This window comes from Arvicola amphibius, chromosome 2, assembly GCF_903992535.2.
Source record: "Arvicola amphibius chromosome 2, mArvAmp1.2, whole genome shotgun sequence".
NCBI lineage: Eukaryota > Metazoa > Chordata > Mammalia > Rodentia > Cricetidae > Arvicola > Arvicola amphibius.
Genome location: NC_052048.2, coordinates 12,895,146 through 12,918,956, shown reverse-complemented (window position 1 = coordinate 12,918,956; position 23,811 = coordinate 12,895,146). Strand labels below are relative to the sequence as shown.

General features: G+C 40.4%; 1 protein-coding gene across 1 annotated transcript; it reads left to right on the top strand.

The window, feature by feature from the left end:
- Window positions 1-1,294: 1,294 nt before the first annotated feature.
- On the top strand, window positions 1,295-23,811 carry LOC119807952 (serine/threonine kinase receptor associated protein). The gene is made up of 10 exons (XM_038320205.1): window positions 1,295-1,624; window positions 2,400-2,535; window positions 9,263-9,344; window positions 9,674-9,746; window positions 13,999-14,095; window positions 14,592-14,729; window positions 18,503-18,639; window positions 20,586-20,735; window positions 21,253-21,318; window positions 22,436-23,811. Exons 1-10 carry the CDS (start codon window positions 1,513-1,515, stop codon window positions 22,495-22,497), a joined length of 1,053 nt encoding a protein of 350 aa, XP_038176133.1. The 5' UTR covers window positions 1,295-1,512; the 3' UTR covers window positions 22,498-23,811.

The following is a 23,811-nucleotide window of genomic DNA, read 5'->3' as shown; positions in this document are numbered from 1 at the left end:
CCAGTAACTCACGAGAGACTGTCCTTGCTGCAATCACATGAGGTTTAATGAGATGAGATGGGAACCAGGGCACTAGGGCCGAGACTCATAACCCACACAGGGGAAGAGTTCGATGACAAGTGGCTGGGAGGAGTTTTTAAGGAAAGAAACCACAGCCCAGTGATCCAAAGGGGCAGGGAGGGTGTAGAATATTCCGAGAATACCAGTGATGATCACAAGGGGGCAACTCCCTGCCTCTCAAGACCACTCCCAAGGTCATAATCAGCTAGTTCCTAAAACACAGTATTCCAAAATATCAATGATAATCACAAGGGGGGAACTCCCTGTTTCTCAAGATTACAATCTAACTTTATCTTCAGCTAGTTCCTGAAACACAGTCACTGAACTGGCTAATCCTAGATTTCTGATTCTTCTCTTCCTGCTTAGATTTTTGGCTATTTTCTTCCTGCCGGGGTTTGGATTTATCCAGGGCTTTCTTTGGGGAGATCTGGATTTATCCAGGTCTTTCAAAATCAATGGGAGGAGTAGTGGCCAGAAAAGGGAGAGTGGATCCTCCATGATTTGTGAGAGCAAATGAATACCCACCACTTATGAGGTGGGTACCAAGAATGCTACCCACCACGTAAGGATTCCTTAAGGGTCTTTAGAATCCACAACACTGAAGCCTGCTGACTACTCCCAACCCCTCCTTCAGGGCGTCACACTCCACTCCCTTCACACTCCACTCCCTTTGGTGTTTACGCTTCGCTTTGCGAAACTTGGGCTTAAACTCTTCATTCAATTCTAAAGTCACGAACCTGGAGACCCGCCCCCACCATAAAAAAAAAAAAACCCATATACAGTAACTGCTGAGTTATAAACGAATAAAGAAGCGTGAAAGACGGGGCTGGAGAGCAGAGGCCACAGCCGCCAAGCCGGACAACAGAAGTTCGATTCCCGCGTTCCTCAGTTGTCTTCTCCGTCTTCCAGCTCCACACAGGACGGCGAGGGATGGGCGGGACACAGCTCCGGGTCACGTGGCCGCTCGCGGACTGCTGTCGCGCGAACATCCTTCGGACCCTGCACACCGAAAAGGAACAGCAAGAGTGGCTGCCAATTTGCTCCGGAGCAGTCTACAACTGGACACCGCGCAGCCGGCAACACTGGCTGGACCAGGACGCAGCGCGCGTAACGTCAGCACCGCCAGCCGCTCAGTCCCGGGGCTCGCGCCTGCGCACTCCGCTCCTCGCGGCTGCTCCCGGCGGTCCCGCCTTCCCGCCGCGCGTCACTTCCGTAGGACGCGGCGCGTCGGCGCTCCGTAACTTCCTGCCGCTACCGGTGTGGACGGTGGGTGGCGGCAGGCCGGCTCCGCGGCGTTCCCCTCCCCTCTTCCCTCTCTCCCTATCCCTCCCTCGGCGGCCGCGAGTCGCGGGAACTCCCGAGCCGGCCTCGGTCTGAGTGCGGGGCGCCGCGGCGGGCTGAGGAGAAGGACACCCGCGGTCCGCTCTTCGCGTCACCCCGCTCGCCGCCGCCATGGCCATGAGGCAAACGCCGCTCACCTGCTCCGGACACACGCGGCCCGTGGTGGACTTGGCCTTCAGCGGCATCACGCCTTACGGCTACTTTCTGATCAGCGCCTGCAAAGGTGAGCTGAGCCCGGCGCGGCCGCGGCTCGCGGTTGCCGAGCGGTGGGGGCGAGGGAATCGTCGCTGCCGGTTAGAGCGAGAGAGAGCTGGCCCCTCCGCTCGGCCCTGGTCAGGCTGTATGTCCCACCCTCCCTCCTCCCCGGTTTTAGTGCTCGTTCGGAGGACCGTGCACTGCGCCTTCGACACACAGAACTGCCCTGTTTCTCCGAGGGGTTTACTGGAAGAGGAAATTAGGCCAGGCCGAGAGGAGTGCCTTTTATGCCTTCGCACTCATCCCGCTGTTCATCCTTTGTGGTGGGAGCCTCTTTTCTCCCCAGAGGAAAATGTAATTAAGGCTTAGTTGGTTCAAAGTCACAAATGCCTGTCTAGATGGTTTTGACATAAGTCAGTGACTTCCAGCCTTCCGTTCATGTGTATCCGTGTGTTGTCTGCGTACTTGCTTGGACATGTGTGAAGGGGCACCCAAAGAGGTTCGAAGAGGGCGTTGGGCTCCCCAGAGCTGGTGGTCCAGGGAATCGGAATCGGGTCCTGGAAAGCGCTTCTCCGTACAATTGTTTCGTAATCGGAGTTTGCTAAGGTGAGGGAGGCGTCTGATCCAGTCCCAGAATCATTTATGCTTCCCAAGAAGAGGGACCAAAATTCCTTAGTCCAGTTATGAGGACCAGACCCATGCATCAGGGCTCCACAATGGGACCCCACTTCCCCCAGGTTGTTATTCAATATTCGATGTTATGTTGCAGGCATCTAAATCACATGTCTTAAAATGTTTTCTAGATGGCAAACCTATGCTCCGCCAGGGAGATACAGGAGACTGGATTGGAACATTTTTGGGTCATAAAGGTGCTGTTTGGGGTGCAACATTGAATAAAGATGCCACCAAAGCTGCCACAGCAGCTGCAGATTTCACGGCGTAAGTGTAACAAAGATGGCTAACTTGATTCTCTCTGACTTGTGACAGCGTCAGAATCTGCGACTCAGCTGGTGCCATAGAAAACACATGGTATTTGATCACCAAGATCCCATCCTGGTTCCCCAGACTTGAAGGTTTAAATGACTTACCTCTGTGTCTTTGATTGAGCCCAGGATTCTTTTATGATGCCTCCTGGATAATGGATGTTGGTGATGTCCTTTACAGATGTTTCTCTAAATTGAGTACTATATAGTGCTACCTACAGGTGCTTTTTCACTCAGTTTGATTAAGGGCTCTAGATACATTTAAAATTGGGTCTCATACTTAACTCTTCGTTTCCTATGGTTTTAAAGATGGCAGTCTGAAAGATGCTTGATCTTCCTTAAGTCCTCATTATCACCAGTTTTTGATTCTACTGGTAGTCGCTGTGTTTGCCACTGCCTTAGTTCATGCTCATCTTAGCTCCGCACTGCTGAGAATTTCTTCTCTGTTATTTCTATTTCTATTGCTGCCACTCTGTCAGTTAAATCATGTCACTGCTCTTCTGAGGATTTGGTCTCTCTTTACAGTTTTACTTTTACCTTGGGTGGACAGGAGCATAGTCTGGAGAGTGTCCGTGTCGTCCCCCCCCCGGAGAGTTTTTTTTTAAAAATATTCAAGTCTGTTCTATTTTGTCGGTCGGGGGATTAAGTCCTGTCCTTTTTGCTCAGGTAATGCTCTCTGGGTGACCTGCAGTCTCTGAACCACTGGAGAAATCGCCTCATTCTAGTTCACTGTGTCTTTTGGTACAGGTTTTGCTAAACCATTGCCACAACACACTTCACCTGTTTTTACTTGGGAATTGCATGTATTAGCAAACTGCGATTCTCTGCACTTTAGAAGCATGTGTTGCAGTGTATATACAATTTTGGTGTATAGTTACACTAGTGTTTGCAGTCACCTTTGTTTTTAAACCAATAAAGGCAGCTTTATTTGCTGTTGTTTGTGCAGGCATGTGCATGCCGTGGTGGGTGTGTGGAGGTCAGATAGTCTGGGAGTTGAGGTTCAGGGATCAGATTCAGGTTGTCAGGTTTGTGCCTACCGAGCCATCTTCCTGGCCCAAAGACAGTGTTAAGAGCTGCATTGTAGACAAGAACCTGGAGAGTAAAACTGATCTGTTGATTTCTTGTTTAAAAGGATTTCATACTAAGGAGCAATTCTAAATTGTGTTGCCATCTTTGCCTTAAGCATATTAAAACTATTAAGTTTTTTAAAAAGACAGCTTATAGCATATTACCATATACCCTTGTTGAAACCTAGACCTTTCTATACAGCCCAGTGAATTTTACTGTATGTACATTTGAAAATAAGCGGAGTTTTAAAGGACTTTCTGTGCCTTTGAGGACTCAGTTGCTGTTACAGCATTGTGTGTAACCATCATAAAGCTTTGTGTGCTGCCCTGTTAGATTGTTGCTGCATAAATCTGATTTTAAAATCTGCTATGAGTCCTGTGTTAATGTTTCTAGGCCAAAAATTGCCTTAGATGTCAGCTGCATACTAACTCACAATATACAACACTCTGTTATATAGCCCAGACTGGCGTCATACTTATCGTACATGTATAGCTAAGGATGTCTTTGCATTTCTGGTCCTCAGCCTCCTTCATTTGAGTTAAGCTGTCACAGGTGAGCTGAGAACCGCCACACTGGTTTTATGTGTGTTAGTAGGCAAGCATTCTGTCAGCTGAGATACATCCACAGTCCTGACAGAGCGCTCTGATGAGGTGAAAATGGGAAAAAGAGTAATGCTCAGATATGGAAGAGTCACAGTGGACTCCTGGAGAGCAAAGGGAAGCTACCTACCTGTTGTCTTGTTTGTGCACGAACTGTAGTACTTATCGTAACTAATGTACCTCTTAAGGTTGAGGCCATGTTTTTTTTTTGTTTTTTTTTTTTCCAGAAACTAAGCTCAGAGACACTTTTTTTTTTTTTTTTTTTTGGTTTTTCGAGACAGGGTTTCTCTGTAGCTTTGGAGCCTGTCCTGGAACTAGCTCTTGTAGACCAGGCTAGTCTCGAACTCACAGAGATCCGCCTGCCTCTGCCTTACGAGTGCTGGGATTAAAGGCGTGCGCCACCGCCGCCCGGCGAGGCCATGTTTTATATTCCTTTCTTTTTTATGATTTATTTTTATTTTATGTGCATTGGTGTTTTGCCTACATGTATGTCTGTGTGAGGGTGTCAGATCCCCTAGAAGGAGAGGTACAGATAATTGTGAGCTGCTGTAGGTTTCTCTTTTTTTCCTAGTAAAGTTTATTTTTCACTAAGTTCATTAAGAACATTGTCATTGGAGGTGAAATTTATTGATTTTTTTTAAATAATTGGTGTAGAATATTTGATCGGTGTTGTACAGCTAGGTATTTAAGAGGGAGGGGGCTTTATTTTCAGCTCTTGAAATTGAACCCAGGCTCTTTGTCAAGCACTGCACCACTGAGTTAAAGCCTCAGCCCCTTTTAAATTTCATTTTGCTAAGTTGCCCATCCGACTTAACTATATAGCCAGGGTGGTGGGAAATGTATAGCCTTCCTGTTTCAACTTCCCATGCAACTAGGATTGATGGGTGCATACCACAGCTTACTTGGAAGGTAGGCCTGGTGTGGGCACACATTCCTAAGATCACAAGTTCAAGGCAAGCCTGGAGTACACAGAATTCCGGCCAGGTGGGCTTTATGGTTAGACCCTTATCCCCAGCCCCCAATTTCATTGTGGCAATTAGGTCGCAATCTTTTGACAGTAAGCTAATGGTTAATAAAATAATAGTTTAGATCAAATATAATCTAATTAAACTTATAATTATGTATTATATATTGTATTATAATGTTATTTATACTATATTTAAACTAAATATAAATGTAAGATAATAAAGTTGTAAGTGTTGATATTGTGGACATTAGCATTCTCAAGGATGAGCTTTTAGATTGCAGTTTAAAGATACATTTCTGTTAACTTTGATTTTGCCATAACTAGGCCTTATCGTCAATTAAAGCAGACTGCTTTGCCGCTTACTGCTTTTGGTCTTATACTGGTTTTCTGGGCAGTTACGGAGGATCCTGTATTGTAGTGAAAGCTATGATGAATCTTACCAAATTCTATGCTAGCCCTCAGGAAAATAAATAAAAAGTGTACAAGAGTCCTCCTCATGTGGGAACTATTTTGAAATGGAGAGAAAATAGTGATAAATGTTTTGAAAACCCTGGTTTTGGATTTTTCTGCTGATGCAATAAAAGCCAAATCCTGCCTAAACCAGGTTTAATTAAACCAGGTTTAATAAACTGAGCAAAGCAACTCCGGGGTGATTCTCAGAGGGAAGAAAGCAGGAAAGAAATCACATGGCAGTTCTAGCTAGGGACCAGGCCTTAAGTACCCTGTAGATGTGGTCCCTAGCATCTCATGGGGAGGAACAGCTTCCTGAAGGTGAGGTCTGGAGAGAGGTAGATGGGGTTCAAACAGGAGGTCCCAGCTAAACATCTGGGCGGGGTTGGAATGGGGAGGGATACCTGAGCAGAGATTCTCAACAAACAGGTATGAAAAGTGTGTGGGCCACCCTCTCCCATCATTGAACTGACCCTGAGCATAGCCAAGGTTTTATCTTGCTGCAGGCCCTGTGTCTAGGTCATTTGGAGTATTGCTGACTAAAAGGACTATAGGCTTGAGGACGTGCCTATGCATAGTTGTATTAGTCAGGGTTCTCTAGAGGAACAGAACTTAGAGAATGAATCTCTCTGCATTAAAGGGTATTATTTGAATGGCTTACAGACTGTAATCCAGCTAATCCAACAGTGGCTACCTTTGAACAGAAGTTCCAAGTATCCATTCTGTCAATGAAGCTGGATGTCCCAGCTGGTCTTTCCACTTCAAATAAGGTGTGCCCAGTTATTGGAGTTTTAGTAAACTCTGGATGTAATCAAGGTCACAACCAAGAATAGCCTATACAATAGTGTTGATGCTTTCCTAACATTTCAGGTCCCAATATTTGCACTTGTAATTGATGGTAGGTGTGTGAACACAGTCAGGTGTCCTGGATTTGAGTCCTGATCAAAAGTTTCTGTGACCGCAGGTACTTTGACATCTGATCCTGTGTTTCTCAGTCCATCAAAGTTAGAGTAGTAGTAGCAAGCTTGCTGATAGCTCTGGTTAGTATTATTATGGTCTTCAGTGAATGTGTAGCATACATCGCAGTAAGATTTTGTTGTTAGTAGAGTATTTGACTTTTTTTTTTTTTTTTTTTTTTTTTTTTTTTTGGTTTTTCGAGACAGGGTTTCTCTGTGGCTTTAGAGCCTGTCCTGGAGCTAGCTCTTGTAGACCAGGCTGGTCTCGAACTCACAGAGATCCGCCTGCCTCTGCCTTCCGAGTGCTGGGATTAAAGGCGTGCGCCACTACCGCCCGGCAGTATTTGACATTTTTAAATTAACATTTCGAAGGGCATTAGAGATGGAGGATAACTCAGTCATAGAGTGCTTGCTTATCATGCAAGGATCTGTGTTCAGTCCTATGTATGACCCAAACAAAAAAAAGATTAAGATGGACATTACCCAGAGTTCTCTTGACACTCGTAAAATTAGGTAGATACATCAGGTGTTTTGACAGTGTGTTGCTTCTGATCCTAATCCATGTGAACTCATAGCTAGATAACCCTTCTCTGGCTAAGAATGAGCATGTATAAACAAAACCAAGGCAGAATCCAGTGCCATGGTCCTTGAAAGCTGAACTCTGGAAGAACTGAAACAAATGGTTGCTGGGTGTGGTGGCACACACCTTTCCAGTACTTGGGAGCTGAAGGCAGGAGGAGCTTGAGTTGGAGACTAGTTTGGGAATGTGTCAGCTCAACGCCAGAACTACATAGAGAGATCTTGCCTCCCCCAAAAGAAGAATTATTAATTATTGAATGAGAAGATCTAGTGGAGATCAGTGTTTGAAATGAGGATGCAAAGAACTTTGAGCATACAGATATGAGCAGGGTGTGGGAGCTGAAGAAAATATATGGGTCACAGTTATGATCTTGGGAGCCTAGGATCAGAAATAAAAGGAAGTTGGGGCAGAGTTAAACTAGAATCAGGAGCCGGGCGGTGGTGGCGCACGCCTTTAATCCCAGCACTCGGGAGGCAGAGGCAGGCGGATCTCTGAGTTCGAGGCCAGCCTGGTCTACAAGAGCTAGTTCCAGGACAGGCTCTAGAAACTACAGGGAAACCCTGTCTCAAAAAACCAAAAAAAAAAAAAAAAAAACTAGAATCAGATACTGGAGTGTATAAGAGAAATCACGGTGACATTTCTTGACATATTTTACAGCCATTCATAGAACTCCAAGTTTGTATGTGTAAGCTTGGATGTTATATCACTAATTCCTATTTCTTACTTTTGTACATTTTATCTAATGCTGTTGATTTAGAATGTTTTGTGCTCTTGGTTCCTGGTGTAGTTCTGTTTGCTTCTTAGGACCTCTAGCTCTCCTTGGAATCTCTAGACTTTGCATGTACCTTGCGTGCTTAGAGCAGGGAGAGTGACTGCTTGGTTTTATTTTTTTTCTACTTATGTTTGTGTTTTAAGAAAGATCTCAATGTGTAATTAAGACTAACCTAAATGCAGAATCCTCCTGCCTCAGCATCATAAAGTGAGTGTATAGGTGTACCTAGTAACACCTAGCCCTCTACCATCTTAATTTAAACTTGATCTGATCTGTATCAAGGTCTAACATTGTACAATTTTGAAGTAGTTAAATTCACAGAAGTGCTATGTAGTTTTCTCTGGCATGTGAGTAGACAAAAGGATGATCTGATGAACTGAATTGGTTAAAATATTCTTCAGGCTTGGTAAAAACAAATATGGGTATAAGCTGTTGGAGACCAGCCTGGACAAAAATACCACTTGCCAGGATAGAGGTGTGGGGGTTAGAAATATAAGTAAAAAGTACGAAGATGCGAAAATAATAAAGCAGAAACCATAGGAGAGTGCCGGGAAGGAGTTCTAGTGAATACTAAAATCTCCTGAGTTTAATTTTCCATATGGTTTTATGCCCTAACACAAAAAGGGGGGAGGGGAGAAGGCAGCAAAAGACTTAACTCAATACAAAGGACATCTCAGACAGTTAATTGCTTTAACACTTTGAGACCTCAAGGTCACCAGCATTCTGTTTAGGCACTGAAACCATTCTAGACCTAGCACCTTGAAGGCAATCATTCCCCAGGTAATCTCATATTACAGAAGAAGGAGCAGAAGTACACTTCCATGTCCTGACCCATCTGTCAGGATGGAATGGATCTGCTTGTTTGAGCCATCTTACTGTTAAAAGAACCTGAGTCAGGATATGTAGCTACGCTTGTTGCCAACAATTTTGAGCAACCTCCAAACTCTCTGACCATCAGACAAGGTAGAAATAGGCTCACATTTTTTGGCCTCCACATAAGCTAAAAAGTAGGCTGGGTTAATTTGTAATTCTTGAATAAATTACTCATTTCCAGTGTTAAAGAAAATTAAAAGTTGAAAAGTCCTATGGAAAAATTGCCTTTTTTAAAAAATTGCCTTTTTTTTAGATAAATCAAGTATCAAATTAAGTATCATAATAATGAGTACTTAGAGAGATACATGATACAATTACAAAAATATTATGTGTGTCATTATTTTGTATTGATTAAAATTACCATTATACTTTACCTTGTATTGATGTTGTGGAATATTTGTTTATGTTCCTTTTTTAGCAAAGTGTGGGATGCTGTCACAGGAGATGAATTGATGACCCTGGCTCATAAGCACATTGTCAAGACTGTGGATTTCACACAGGTGTGAGAAAATGAAATTCTGGCTAAGGATGTAGTTCAGTGTTGCATACTGTTTGCATAGCATGTGAATGAGGTTCTGAGTTACATTTGAGTTAAGTGTTACTCAGGTGCAGAGTGACAGTTTCTGTGCTATGGCGGGAGTGGGAGGGGGCAGCAGCAGAATGGCAGTTCTTGTGGTACAGTTTAGTATGTTTGAGAGGGAAACTTGAGCTTGGCCATTCGAAGTTTATAGTGTTCTCCTAGAAGTAGTTGGCTACAATTTCATCTTTGTTGGTGATTATATTTAATTAACTGTTAAAGTGGTTAATCATTTTTCTTTTTTGTTTTCAGGATAGCAACTACCTGTTAACAGGGGGGCAGGATAAACTGCTGCGCATATATGACTTGAACAAACCTGAGGCAGGTAAGCATAACTGTGTCTCACTTTCTGCTTTTCTATAAAAAAACTGATTAAAGAACCACAAACATTTGAAAGTTAAGATCAGTACCAGAAAGAAACATTCATTATCTCTTCTCCTTTGTTAAAATCTTAATTTTTGTTACAATATATTCTGTCAAGTTGTTTTCTTTCCTATGCCAATTTTATTTTACTTTTGTCTTAGTATACCTCATACAGCCTCCGGGCAATGTAAAATTTCATTATAGTAAAGTGTTGTGTGATGTTTTACTCTTGGCTTTATTGGGGCCCACTACTCAGCTCCCAAATAAATCACACAGAGGTTTATTATTACTTATGAATGCCCAGCCTTAGTTTGGCTTATTTCTTGCCAGCTTTTCTTCACCTAAATTACCCTGATTATCTTTTGCTTCTGGATGTAGGCCGAGGCTGCTTGTTTGTTTCCTGGCCATCCAGACCCGAAATGATCACACAGAAACTATATTAATTCAAGACTGTTTGGTCGATAGCTTAATCATGTTTCTAGCTAACTCTTCTGTCTTAAATTAACCCATTTAATTTATCACCATGTGTATCACCATGTAGTTAATGGTACACCATGTGTATCACCACGAGGTTGTGGCCTACCAGTAGGTAAGGTTCTGGGGTGTTTGTCTCCTTCAGCAGCTACATGTGTCTCTTTGAGAAGGTTTTAACATTAACATAGTAAAATTACACGTAACAGTAGTTATCGAACAAGAATTATAGTTACAATATTTAGTCTATTTACATTTGACAAATTAAGGAAAATATCCTATCTTTGTGAGTCTAAGGTTTTACAACTAATCTATCTTTTATAATTATAACTTACTTCAACTCCATCAGACTCCAGAACGATACAACATACCTAAGTAAACAGGAAATACATTGTAAACAACTTCCAAAACGCTAGAATTGATAGAGACACCTCGCTGCCTGAGCAGTCACCCATAGTTCTTCTGTAACATTGGGGCATCCGTCTTCAGCCTACAGGCCTTTAGTATCTGGCAGTTTTTTTCATGAAACAGGGAATATCAAAGACAGTTCTGCCTATATTGGCAGTTTGTCAGTTATGTAGAATGTCTGTCAGGTCCTTCCATGAAGCAGGAACCTTGAAGGACTGTCTCACTTCTTTAGGCAACTTCAGCAGTCATTGTTCTCTTTTCTGTGTGTCCAGTTTATATAGCATACCATCAAGCAGTCCAGGCAAGAGCAATTTCTTGCCCAAATTGCTAGCCAACTCCATAAAGAGCCTCTTTGATGCCTATCATCCTTTTGAAGTAGATAGGTGTTACCAGGAGCAGATGTATCTCATTGTCATGAAAAGTCTTAAAACATTTTAAATGCCCTATTCTCTTAGTCTTTGAAATATTTGAAGAATACCTACCTACCTGAAATAAATCTCTGTATATGTAGGAAACATGACTACAAGCATGACTTATAGATGACTATTAATCTGTATATTTTAATTATACATTACATTTTTATATGAGCTGCACAAACACAGTACCTTATTCAAGAGCAAAATTATACATATAACAAAATTGATCTTAGATTTGTATCAATAGACCAAGATCCATACCAATGCAAAGTATTCATCTCTATATCATATCTCCCTTCAAATGTAAACACACATTTATAAACAATATTTGGGAATTTGGGTGTAGTTCTCTCTAAACTGCTTCCTGCTGTTTTTTTGGGCAAAGTATTTTTTGGGGGGGGGTTCATGGAGACCTTTCCGGGGGGTCTTGTTCCATAAAACCACATTAGTATGGAAGGAATCCACAGGTTCTCATCCTCTGGAAAGAAAAGCAGAACCTATATTCATGTAAAAACCTAAGAGAGCTCTGGCTCTTCTTTTGGGGCTGATGCCCACCACCCACTTGGGGTCTGGATGCTTATGTGCTCACTCAGGGTCAGGAGGAAAGTAGCTGAGCCCATGGCTCAGCATTGCCCGCCTCCGCAAGTGGTGGGATTGGGTCTGCTAGGTGTGCACAGGCAGGAGGGCACGGTGGATTCCCACCGCCATACAGAGATATTTCTAGGCTGTGCACTGTGCTGCATGACAGATTGGGCTTTTACTCAGATAAAAAGGGTTTATGTGCTGTATGCTCCTTCTCAAGAGTTAAAGTGGTGAGCACAGCTCCTACTGGGCTGTCCCAGAGCTGGTAGTAACGGTACCTCTGCCATATTGAAAGGCAGAGAGAGCAGAGCCAGCATCCAGGGCTGCTGCAACCATACTGCTTACCATTTTAAAGTGCTCTTGGTCAGAAAATTATTACAGATATGCAATAAAGACAGATTCAGATAAAAAAAGACCTCTAAATGGATCACAGTGTTGGATAAATGTACGTAGGCTTGGGAGAGAAGAAAAAGTATAGACAATTATAGAAAGAAACAGTTTTAACATAGAGTAGGGAACCCCGATGGCTCCTTGGCCTGAAGAGGGAGGAAGGGGGGGTATGGGTGGAGGGGGGGAGGGAAGGGGGAGGAAGAGGGGAGGAGATGGAAAATTTTAAATATAAAAAAATAAACCAAAAAAAAAGAAGACCAAAAAATAAGACAAAATCTTAAAACGAGAACAGACAGTCATAGATTAAAGGAGTAAAGAAAAATAAGCCCCATAAAGATGAAATATATACAGAGTCTGGATTATGTATATTTTTGTTTTGTTTTATTTTTTAAAATTTTTTGACTGAGATAAGTACAGGGAGACATTTCATTGTACAGGCTGCTAAGCTAAACTAACATATGTACTTTAAAGGTATCTTGACTTCAAAATTTGGATGTAAGGATATGTTGCTTTGGAAAATCTGGTCTTTTATCTTTTTCTATTTCTGTATACTGTTCTTTCCTTCTTTTTCCATGACCTTCTGTGTAGCTGGATGGCTGGCACCTGATGTCCTCCTTTCCTTGTTCTCTTGCTCCTCTTTTTTTCTCATTTTTCTTTCTATTTATACTCTGCCTGCCAGCCCCGCCTGTCTCCTGCCTTGCTATTGCCGTTCTCTTTTTTAGGTGTTTTAGACAGGCACAGTAGCATAGCTTCATGAGTTAAACAAGTGCAGTGTAAACAAAAGTCACACACTCAAGTAATATTCCTCATCAATGAGGGTTTTTCATTTCATGATACTAGGTTCTGTAAAGGTATTAGAACAGTGTTACTAGATTTTGGGTGATGTGTGATATCACCCTCTGTAGGACAGGATGCTGAGACATCAGTGTGCCTCTGACGGGTGAGGGTTTCAAAATTTAGCTGTATTGGCTGTTCAGAAGAATCATCTGTAGGTGAAGGCAGTATTATTCATGAATTAACAAAATTGACACTAAGTTTAAAAAAGTATATTGTGATTAAGCAGTTATTCTATAGCGTTAATATTCTGTTTGGAAAAGCATTTCTAAAGTGATGGATTGTGCTCCTCACCACTATTCTAATTATCTGTTTTGCCTTTTTCTCTGCCTGTTTCTTGGTAGACTTAGGCTAAAATATGAAGTATTTTTGAACTTGTCTATAGGGTAAAGGTAGTTCAGGAGTTGGGTGGACTTTTCTTCATCTTCACCTCCCCAAGCTATTTTTTGAGGTTTTCTTTTCTAATGGATTAGCGGTAGAAGTGATAGGAATTAATGAAACTTTGACTGTATGTCAAATAGTATTAAGCACCTCAGGTGCATGTTTGTACTTAATCCTCATAGACTATATGTAACAACTTCTATTACCCCATTTTAAAGGTGAAGAAATGAAGTTTCTCCCCTGGGAATTGCTTATGCTACTTTAAATTTTCCCTTTCTCCTTCTGCCCTCTCTTCTTGACAATTGTGTGTGTGTGTGTGTGTGTGTGTGTGTGTGTGTGTGTGTGTGTGTTTTGCCTCATTAGTTACTGCCAGCAGTGACTTGGATAAAGATCCTAGATTTTTATATGAGGATTGACTTGGTATACCCTTGTTTCTGGGCCCATGTCTTACCAAGAAACATCACATTTGCTGTCCATTAATAGTATGTTGTGGTATGATAGTACCTTTGAATATAGAAGTCAGTGTAGAAAACTACACGTAAGGGGATGTGTCTCAGCTTCATATGGCAAGGTTCATTTGGGTTGAGGTTCATTGTCATACAAACGAATTACTGTTCTAGTATAGCATCTGATAGACATCAAATTTGGAATGGGCTGGGGTTTATTGTTTTTGTATTGCTCAGTTCAGAAAGCCAGATATTTATTATGCATTCTAAATTGTTTCATCTAAAGAACCTAAGGAAATTAGTGGTCACACTTCCGGTATTAAAAAGGCTCTGTGGTGCAGCGAGGATAAACAGATTCTTTCAGCTGATGATAAAACTGTTCGGTAAGTTAACTTTTTTCAATAATTGATTGTTTGAAAACATTTTACCTTGGAACTTATAAATACATTTAGTAATGTTGGAAAATATATGTAAGTTAAAATTTAAGTCAATGTATGTCACATTTACCTGGAGCTGTCTACTATTATTTACATGGGGTAGAATTCAGAAAGTCATTAAAGCTGCTGATGTGTAGTTGTTATGGACAGATTGGCTGAGGGAATTCATAGTGCTCTTAAAACTTTGTGTGTTAAGACCTGATGTATTTTCTTGTGAAAAGATTGGTAGCTGTTGGATAGACCAAAACAATTGTAAAAATCTATGATAAAGTTGATTTCATCTACAACCTAACAAAGGTTTGACTTGGAATCCAGAACTCCTTTATGATTTGTGACAAAAATTACTTTATTATAATTATGATTATTTTTCTCATGGATTTATGTACAGATAAAATTGGAGATATTTCTGATCACTGATGAAACTTTACTTTTCTTTTTGCAGTCTTTGGGATCATGCTACAATGACTGAAGTGAAGTCTGTGAATTTTAACATGTCTGTTAGCAGCATGGAATATATCCCTGAGGGAGAGGTCTTGGTTCTCACTTATGGGCGAACTATTGCTTTTCATAGTGCAGTAAGGTATGTCCAGGAAATTCCTGCATTTTACTTTGGGGGTAAAAGGGAGAATCAGCTTATTTTAAAAATAAGGGCTGGCAGGCTGGCTTAGCTGTTGATTAACTATAGTTGCTGCTCTTGTAGAGGACCAAAGTTCAGTTCTCAGCAGCATTAGGGAATATGACTCAGTAGTGTGGCTTGAGACCATAGGTATAAATTCCTGGAACCTAAAAACGGTGAAGGATGTAGTGCAGACCTGATTATTTCTTTTTCTTTTGTGTGTATGTGTGTACTTGTGGTTTTTCTTAATTAATAAGACTATGATGCATATAATTTTGTTTTTCTAATTAAAAATGTTCATATCCACTAAAACATTTTTATTGGTGGTATTTCATTAAGTTGTATGAGGTTATGTGTCTCTTGCTCTGCTCTATCACTGTAGCTAATATTGTGTTACATCTTTGTTTTCAATACTGGAATCCTGTAAGTACCATGTTGAGTTCAATCGCAAAACTGAGTGTGGAATTCTTAACCTTGGCACTTAAAGGATTTCTGTAAAAATTAGACCAATTGTATTCTGACAGTAGTCTTAGCATATATATAGTCTTAAGGAATATGTCCAGTGTTCAGCTTCATTGAATAGGAAACAGAAAAGTAACATAGCAGTTCTAAAAATGTAAGGGAGCTCCTATAAACACAATAACTAATAGTGGAATACTTTTGCCCGGAACTATCAGACTGTACAACTATAACTGCTTATTCCTGAACCATGTGATCCTGCTGTAAACTTTTGCCTCAGATCTCATTTGGTAGTACTGGCCTATTGAATGTTTCAAACAAGTAGTTGTCTGTAGTGCTAGATATGCCACAGATAACTTTAGTTTTTTGTCTGTTTTGTTGTTTTTTGTTCTATTTTGGTTTTTTTGAGACAGGGTTGTTGACAGAGGTTTCTGTCCTGCCCGATTCTACAGCCATTCAACCCCAAGAAATACAGAGGTTTACATTAATCATAAACTAGTTGGCCTATTAGCTCAGGCTTCTTATTGACTCTTTCTTACATCTAAAATTAGCCCATAAGTCTTGTCTGTGTTAGCTACATGGCTTGGTACCTTTATCAGTGAGGCAGTCACATCTTTTTTCCTCTGTGTCTGGGTGACTACTGCAGACTGAATCTTTTTTTCTTCCCAGAATTCCCCTGTTCTCGTTGCCCCACCTGTACTTCCTGCCTTGTCGTCCTGCCTATACTTCCTGCCTGACTACTGGTCAATCAGCGTTTTATTAAATAGAAGTGACAAATCTTTAGAAAGTACAAGACCATTGTCCCACAGCACCCCTCCCCCTTTTTTTCAAAACAAGAACTCTGAATCTAATCTTTGCTTAGCTTTCTTCCTGACCATTATCAAGAACAACTTGTGACCAACACTCTAAACAACAAAACAATCCATAACCCATTTTTGGGGAACGTGGGCATAGTTTTCTAGGCTACCTCCTGCTGATTAGGTGCCCTGATTATCTTATGGGGACCTAAAGAAAATTTAGAATTATGATCAAGTCCTGACTGGAGTATTCTGTGAAGCTTGATCATTTCAGGCAGCAGTCTTGAAACTGTTCTGGATGTAGAACTCAGACATCTGGGCCATTACTCCTATTGGAGATTTCTCAGGGTGTCCTCCTTGGTCAAACCTGTTTTTTCTTAACTCAGAATGAATCCACAGTCCCTCATTTCCTGTGGAAATGAAAGCAAAACCTCTTCTCCAAAGTAACATATTTAAAGTCAAAGCATTTTTAAAATATATATGATGTGTTAATCCAGCAGCATTTGTAATCAGATGTCTTTCAGCAGCTGTTGTTCCTTCCTCAGCCATCAAACAATCCAATGACAACACAACAACATACAGTATCCAGGCTGTATTTTTCATCTTTACGTGGCTTCTTTTTAAACTCAATTTCTTTTATTTTTAATTGTTTCTTTTTTTGGGGGGGGGGCTAAGTTTCTCCATGTATCTTTGGCTATCTTGGCACTTATTCTGTAGACCAGGTTGTCTGGACTCAAAAGAGATCCTCCTGCCTCTGCCTCCCAAATGTTGGGATTAAAGGTATGTGCCACCACACCCAACTACTCTCTTTTTTTATTTTAAGGGCTTTATCCTTTTTTTTTTTCTCTCTCAAGCCTATACATGTTTTTAAACACACAGTATTATCTCTTTTCCTAAACATATGAATCTTTAATTTACTAAGCTATATGGCTAGGATTAAAGCCATGGCTTTGACAGCTGGATCCACCCTATTCCTTAGCTTTCTGAGAGTTTAGCTTCATGGTGGAGGTACTGGCAGGAGCCATATTTATTGCCACAATTCTATGGAGTTTCAAGATCCCTGCCACCACCAAGAGGCATGCTGTTGGCTATTCATAGACGACATGTTGGCACCATTTGTTGATAGGTTTCTGCCTAGCTACTGACCAGTCAGCGTTTTATTAAAATACAAGTGACAAATCTTTACATACAAAGTACAAGACCATTGTCCCACAGCACTCCCCCACCTTTTAAAAAAAAAAACAAAAACAAGAACTTCTTATAATCCTGTCTGTCTTGGGACTCTCTTTATAGACCAGGGTGGCTTTAAACTCAGCGATCTGCCTGCTTCTTCATCCTGAGTGCTGCAACAATTTCTTGTTGCAGGTGGAGAAGACTTTAAACTGTATAAGTATGCTGTATGAGATTAAAGTCTTTCCCCACCATGGCCTGGCTAAGTTTAATTTGCATGTTTTATTTGTGGCATGTGGTGGTTGATGTTTTATATTAAAGTAATTTTCAGGATTGAACTGAAAAGGGCTGATGAGGAAACTACAGTTGATATTTCAGGGGAATCAGTTGGCATTGATAAATCAGCTTTTAATGCAGTTAACTTGAGTTTCTTTTCTATTGCTGTGAAGAGACACCATGACCAAGGCAATTTACAAAGGGAAGCATTTAACTGGGGGCTTTTCAGAGGGTGAGTCCACAACCATCAAGGCAGGAGGTAGGCATGTATGGTGCCAAAGTAGTAGCCAAGAGCTTATCTGACCCATAAACAGGAGATGGACAGAGAGCTAGCCAGACTGGGTCTGACATGGGCTTTTGAAACCGCAGAGCGCACCTCCAATGATGAACCTTCTTCAGCCATGCTAATACTTACCGAAATAGTCTACTAACTGGGAACCAAGCATTCAAATATAGCCTATAGGTGCCATTTTCATTTAAACCACCATATAGCCTGGTTAAAAACAGCTGTTGATAACAGTTTTGATAGCAGTTTCTTGTGTTGGGGGTAGAAGCCTAAATCCTCAACAATTGAGAAAACATAATCGACATTCATTTGCATTGTAGTGATTCTCTACTGTGAAGGTTGCTTTATGTTTTTATTTACTTTTTTTACTGTTGAGCAGTCAACCCAGGGCTTTCATATGTTGAACATTCAACCCACAGACATAAACATCTATGTCCCCAGCTTTGGGTTTTTTGGCACAGGCTTTTAAGACTGCCATTCATAATGTATTTCTGGCTGGGTCCTTCTTAGCCTCCTGAGCTGGTATGCATGTTTACATTGCTGTTCTTGGTCTGTATATAACCTTTTTCATATTCATTAAAATAATGCATCTTTATAGAGAAAAAATTTTGAATGTTTTTGCTCATGTTTTTTTAACAGTTCATTTATGTTTGACTGAATGAATACTTTATCTTGCATTTCAGAATTTAGGAATAATTTCACTGTGGATAGATTTGTATACATTTATGTTTCTATGTTCTTTTTCCCAGTCTGGAGCCAATTAAATCCTTTGAAGCTCCTGCAACCATCAATTCTGCGTCGCTTCATCCTGAGAAGGAATTTCTTGTTGCAGGTGGAGAGGACTTTAAACTGTATAAGTATGACTACAATAGTGGAGAAGAATTAGGTAAGGCTCGTGTCTGTCCCTTAAGTCTGGTTTTCAACCTGTAGGTCACAAGCCCTGTGGGTACCTATTCACAGGGGTCACCTAAGACCTGGAACTAGCTCTTGTAGACCAGGCTGGCCTCAAACTCACAGTCTGGCCTTCCTCTGCCTCCTGAGTGCTGGGATTAAAGGCACTTACCACCACTGCTCGGCCTACGTAAGACCATTGGAAGACAGATATTTACATTACAATTCATAACCGTAGTTTCACTATGGTTATGAAGTAGCAACAAAGATTTTATGGTTGGGGGGTCACCACAACATGAAGAATTGTATTAAAGGGTCTCAGCATTAGGAAGGTTGAGGACCATTCTCTTTAATAATTTACTTTATCAAAATATTCACGTCTATTGATAGTACCTTAGATATTGACCTGTAGTATGTTGAAAGTTTTGCAGCTAATTAAAACTTGACATTCAAAATGAAATTCAAAAATGAAAATGTTTTACCCATTTTGGATAGAAATATCTAGATCTAATGAGGGATCACTGGTTTATAGAGGTACCTTTAGAGAGAAATATTTTATATAATATACTATTATATATTTAATATATTTTTATTAAATTTAAATTAATTTCTAAAATTAAGTCAATGTAATTTAATATTGTATAAAATATATTGTATATGTGTAATTTTTTGAGTCTTGTTATTTCATAAGTTTCATAATAGTTCTTTTTTGTTGTTTTTTGCTTTAGTTTTTTGTCTTTTTGAGGCAGTGTTTTTCTTTGTAACAGCTCTGGCTGTCTTGAAACTTGCTCTGTCGGCTAGACTGACCTCAAACTCAGATCCAATTGCTTCTGCCTCCCAAGTGCTAGGATTAAATGCATGCACCACCAACCACATATCCTAACTTGATAGCATGTATAATAGTATGCTAGACAGTTCAAAGAGCAAGACTTTATTACTTACTTTTCTGTTTACTTACCAAGTCTAAATAGGTTTTGCTTCTAGTTTGAAAATTTTATGTTTATAAACTCCCCCTTCTTTATTTACCTGTATCTAACTGTTCGAGTTTCCACCCAAAGAACTAAACTAACTAGATTTGTACACAAAGAACAGGAGGCAGCTTTGTTTTGTTTTTTGGGGGAAACTGGTAGATTGGGGTTTGTTTTAGTGTTAAACTATTTCAGTCACATGTTCAATCCTTGTCAGTTTGAGAGCAGTGGCTGGGTCTGCACTGGAGGTGCTCAGCATTGGTAAAGCCCAGGCTGTGGTGGGAAGGAGAAACGGACAGGTGCTGCACTGCGGACCCAGCGTTCTCATCGCAGTCTCTGTCCACGCACCTTTGATTGTGTGTGTGTGGGGGTGGGGGCTTGTGGGACTTTCCACCCAATTCCTCTATTCTAGCATGCTTTTTATTCTCCAGCTAGTCTGAGATGGAGGGAAACGCCAGATTAGGATGATGGAGCATTAAATTATATGTGGGAGGCATTTGTAAGTAAGTGTTTTACTGCAGTAGAAAACCTTCCTGACTATGTATTTCCCATAAAATTTATTGTATTAGAATGTAAGGGTCAGTAGTAAGCATTGTAGTGGAATTAGGAAGCTTAGACTGAGTATGAAAAAGAGCTCCACCTGGTGGCTCTTTCTAGACATGGAAGAAATTGCTTCCTCTAAAAGCAGGTAATAAATTCAGGATATAGAAACTGGGATGAAGTTGACAGACTTCTGCTTCAATATCTACAGCTTTATTGACAGCTCCTCAATTCTCTATGGAATGTGAAACCTCATTTTCTTTTTCCAAAGACAGTCTGCCTCTGCCATACTGGATTGAAAAGGGCTAATCCTAAGGAAATGGCAGAGATGATCTCCCAGGAATGCAGACAGTGTCTCTTTTAGTAAATCAATACTTAGCCTAATAATCAGCTTTACATTAAGTCTCATAGCCCTGTTCTTCATCTTTTTCAGAATCCTACAAAGGTCACTTTGGTCCCATTCACTGTGTGAGGTTTAGTCCTGATGGCGAACTCTATGCCAGTGGTTCTGAAGATGGCACATTGAGACTGTGGCAAACTGTAGTAGGAAAGACCTATGGCCTTTGGAAATGCGTGCTTCCTGGTAAGGACGTTTATTCAAAGTTAAATTATTGTGCATAGATTTTGTATTTGTAAATTCTGCTTCATTGTGTCTTGTTTCCCTTAGATTTTGAATTTTGTAATATGGTATAAGCAGAGTCAAGCCATGATTCTAATTGAGCAATGTCCTTTAGGTGCTGAATTGAATTAACTTAATTCAGAATTTATCACAAAGGGACTAGGGAGATTGCCCAGTGGTTACTGGTGCAGATACACAGTAATATCAAATAATAATTGTAAGAAGGCAATATGAAGAATTTACACGTATTTGTCCAGTTTCCTCATAGTATTATATTACTTGATCTGTACCACTGAAAACATGTTTTTCAGTTAAAAAGCAAAACCACAAAGACTTATTACTAATCCCAGCATGGCTGTAGTACTATAAGTGACTTTGAGATGTCTATTTTAGAATCACAGTAACTTTTAAAAGAGGAACTGTGCTGTGTGAGTTCACAGACTGCTGTGCTCCTTGTCAGTCACTGCTTTTCTCTTCACAGAGGAGGACAGCGGGGAACTGGCAAAGCCAAAGGTCGGTTTTCAAGAAACAGCGGAAGAGGAGCTGGGTAAATACAAATTAGCTTTTCTAAGAGTCCTGGGGATGTAAAAATTAAGTGTATGTGTGTTTTGGTCAGTGCCAATAGTAATTTATTAAATGTGAATAGATTTGAATTAAATTATGGAACGCTCATACACGAGTGCCTAAACATTAGCTACAGAGTTCTGGGCCTCCTGTACGCTGGGCACGACTGGTGTCTTATTCTCGTAAACTTCAGAGACAGGTGCTGTCTTAACAAATTACTTAGTTTATAATTGTGAAATGAACTAGCATTTAAACCGGTGGAGACCTGTGGAGGGGTAAATGTGAGGTTTTAAGGATGTGGTATTGATGAGGGGTGGAGGAGTTCAGCAGAAAACAAAAACAGCAAGGCAGAGAAACAAAATGTGAAGAATAAGGGCAAATGAGATGGGAGAAGCTTGGCCACCCAGTGCCCTGATTGCTGTCTTAATATTTGAAATAAGAAAAATGAAAAAAAAACTTTGCATTTATTTTTTAAGTGGAGGGATAGGTATAAATATGGGAAATAGTAGAGTGGGGAAAGAATAAGAGTAGGGACATTAACATCTAGGGTTGTAGCCATGATATGGACAAACAAGAAGGGAGGTGAACTTGTTCTTCCTGGGAGGATTCGCAAGATGGGTCTTTGCTCTTAAGTAGTGACTTGGGATGGTGAAAAGGGGAGAGTTTACCACAGACTCTGAGGCTCCTCTCTCCCTGCTTTTGATACTGTTAGGACTCTCCCCTCCCTCCAGTAAAAGCAGTGTTTAATGCTTATGGTTTTGAATTGCATGGGCTTAAATTTAATTACTAAAGGAAAAGACAGAACTCAAAGAGACATGATTTTAATTAAATGCTGATTATGAGTTGGAGTCATTCTAAACTTACCCAGAAAGAACAGGGATGGGGTTAAAACTGTGAAGACAGTAGATGAAGATGTCTGGGTTCTGCTCGGGTGTTTGGTGGCCTGCGTCTGGTTGATAATGCCATGATCAGTCACTCTCTGTTTTGCCATCCTTACCACAACATGCTTAAAAACCACCTTTCTACTTACTTCCTTGTTATATAGAAACATTGATTTCCTTCTTTATTAAATTGACTATGGTTTTGTTTTTTAATTGCAGAAGAAATTGCTTCGGAGAATTCAGATTCCATGTATTCTTCAACTCCTGAAGTTAAGGCCTGAGCATCAGCTGTGTGCCATAGGTGCCATATAGTTTATGGACTAAACAAGCAGAGAAAAGCATCAGCCTTCAGAGTGACTCTCTGCCTGTGGCAAGGAAGGCAGAAAATATTGGGGAATATGAATTAGCTCCAGTGCACAAACAACTACTCGGAGTTCCTGTGAGTGAAAGTAGCTGCGTGTACGAGGTGCAGGCAGGAGGGTTATGCTCATGTAGTGCCACGGCCTGCTGTCTTGAATGAGCAAGCCAACGTACAATTTACGTTTTACACTTACATTTCTTGTAGCTGTTTATGTTATGGAGAAGAAAAATATATTGGCCTATTTTTGTGACTTTTCCCTTAAAGCAGAATGTCTTTTTTCTCTTAGTTGGGAAGAAGAGGAGTTACACGATAAAGTAACTGGTTTGGTCTCTTTCATTGTACACTGACTGCTTCTGAACATCTAATATTTTTTAGTTATCTAAATAAAATGCCTCTAAAACAAAATAATGTTCTGTTTCTTTAAGAAATTTTGATACATTTGAGTATTAAAACTGGAACTATCCAAAAAGCTTCTACATCATATACAGCATTGTGTAGCAGAAGTTTGGTTAAAGGGTCTGAACTGAACATTCCCTAATTTTGAAATTCAGTTACATAAACTTGATATTTTCATGACTTTCTGGGTGTTCATTTACCTCCTTCCAGATTGAAAGAATTGCTTTTCTTGCTTCTTTAAATATGCATGTTAGTTACTAAAAAAGAAAAGCAATTGGAAAGAACAGAAAAATAACTTAAACCCGATTCTTGTGAAAAATCACTAGACATGGAAGAACATCTGTGTTTGTACAGACAGCCACGAGTTCATGACTGGGATAATCGAAACTTGCAAGATTGAAGATGTATTAGACTTTTTTGTATCGCATCCTTTAAGTTTGGGTCATTCAACTTTCTAATAATTGGATCAGTTGAGTATATTTGTAGTTTATTTACTTTTTACTATGTGAAGAGCTTAAATTAGTAATTTGAAAATGCAGATGAGCAGTGTCTCTTAATTTGCTTTCTTGTAATTTGTCTTTTGAATGACCTTTAATACTTTGCTTAGAAGAAAGAAAAGTTGTTTTGACAGGTTTGTGACAACCGACTGGAAGCAGGCACTACATGCAATGTTGGCCTGGGAGAGTCCATTGATGAGCCTACCTAGGGCAGTATTGTTCCTGTGTCCGTGTTTAACATGCCTGGTCCTCTGCTCTGTACCAGTATTGTCAATGTATCAAGAATTAAACTGAGAGTTTGACCCTAAATAAAAATTTACATGCATCTTTTGGAATGGAAA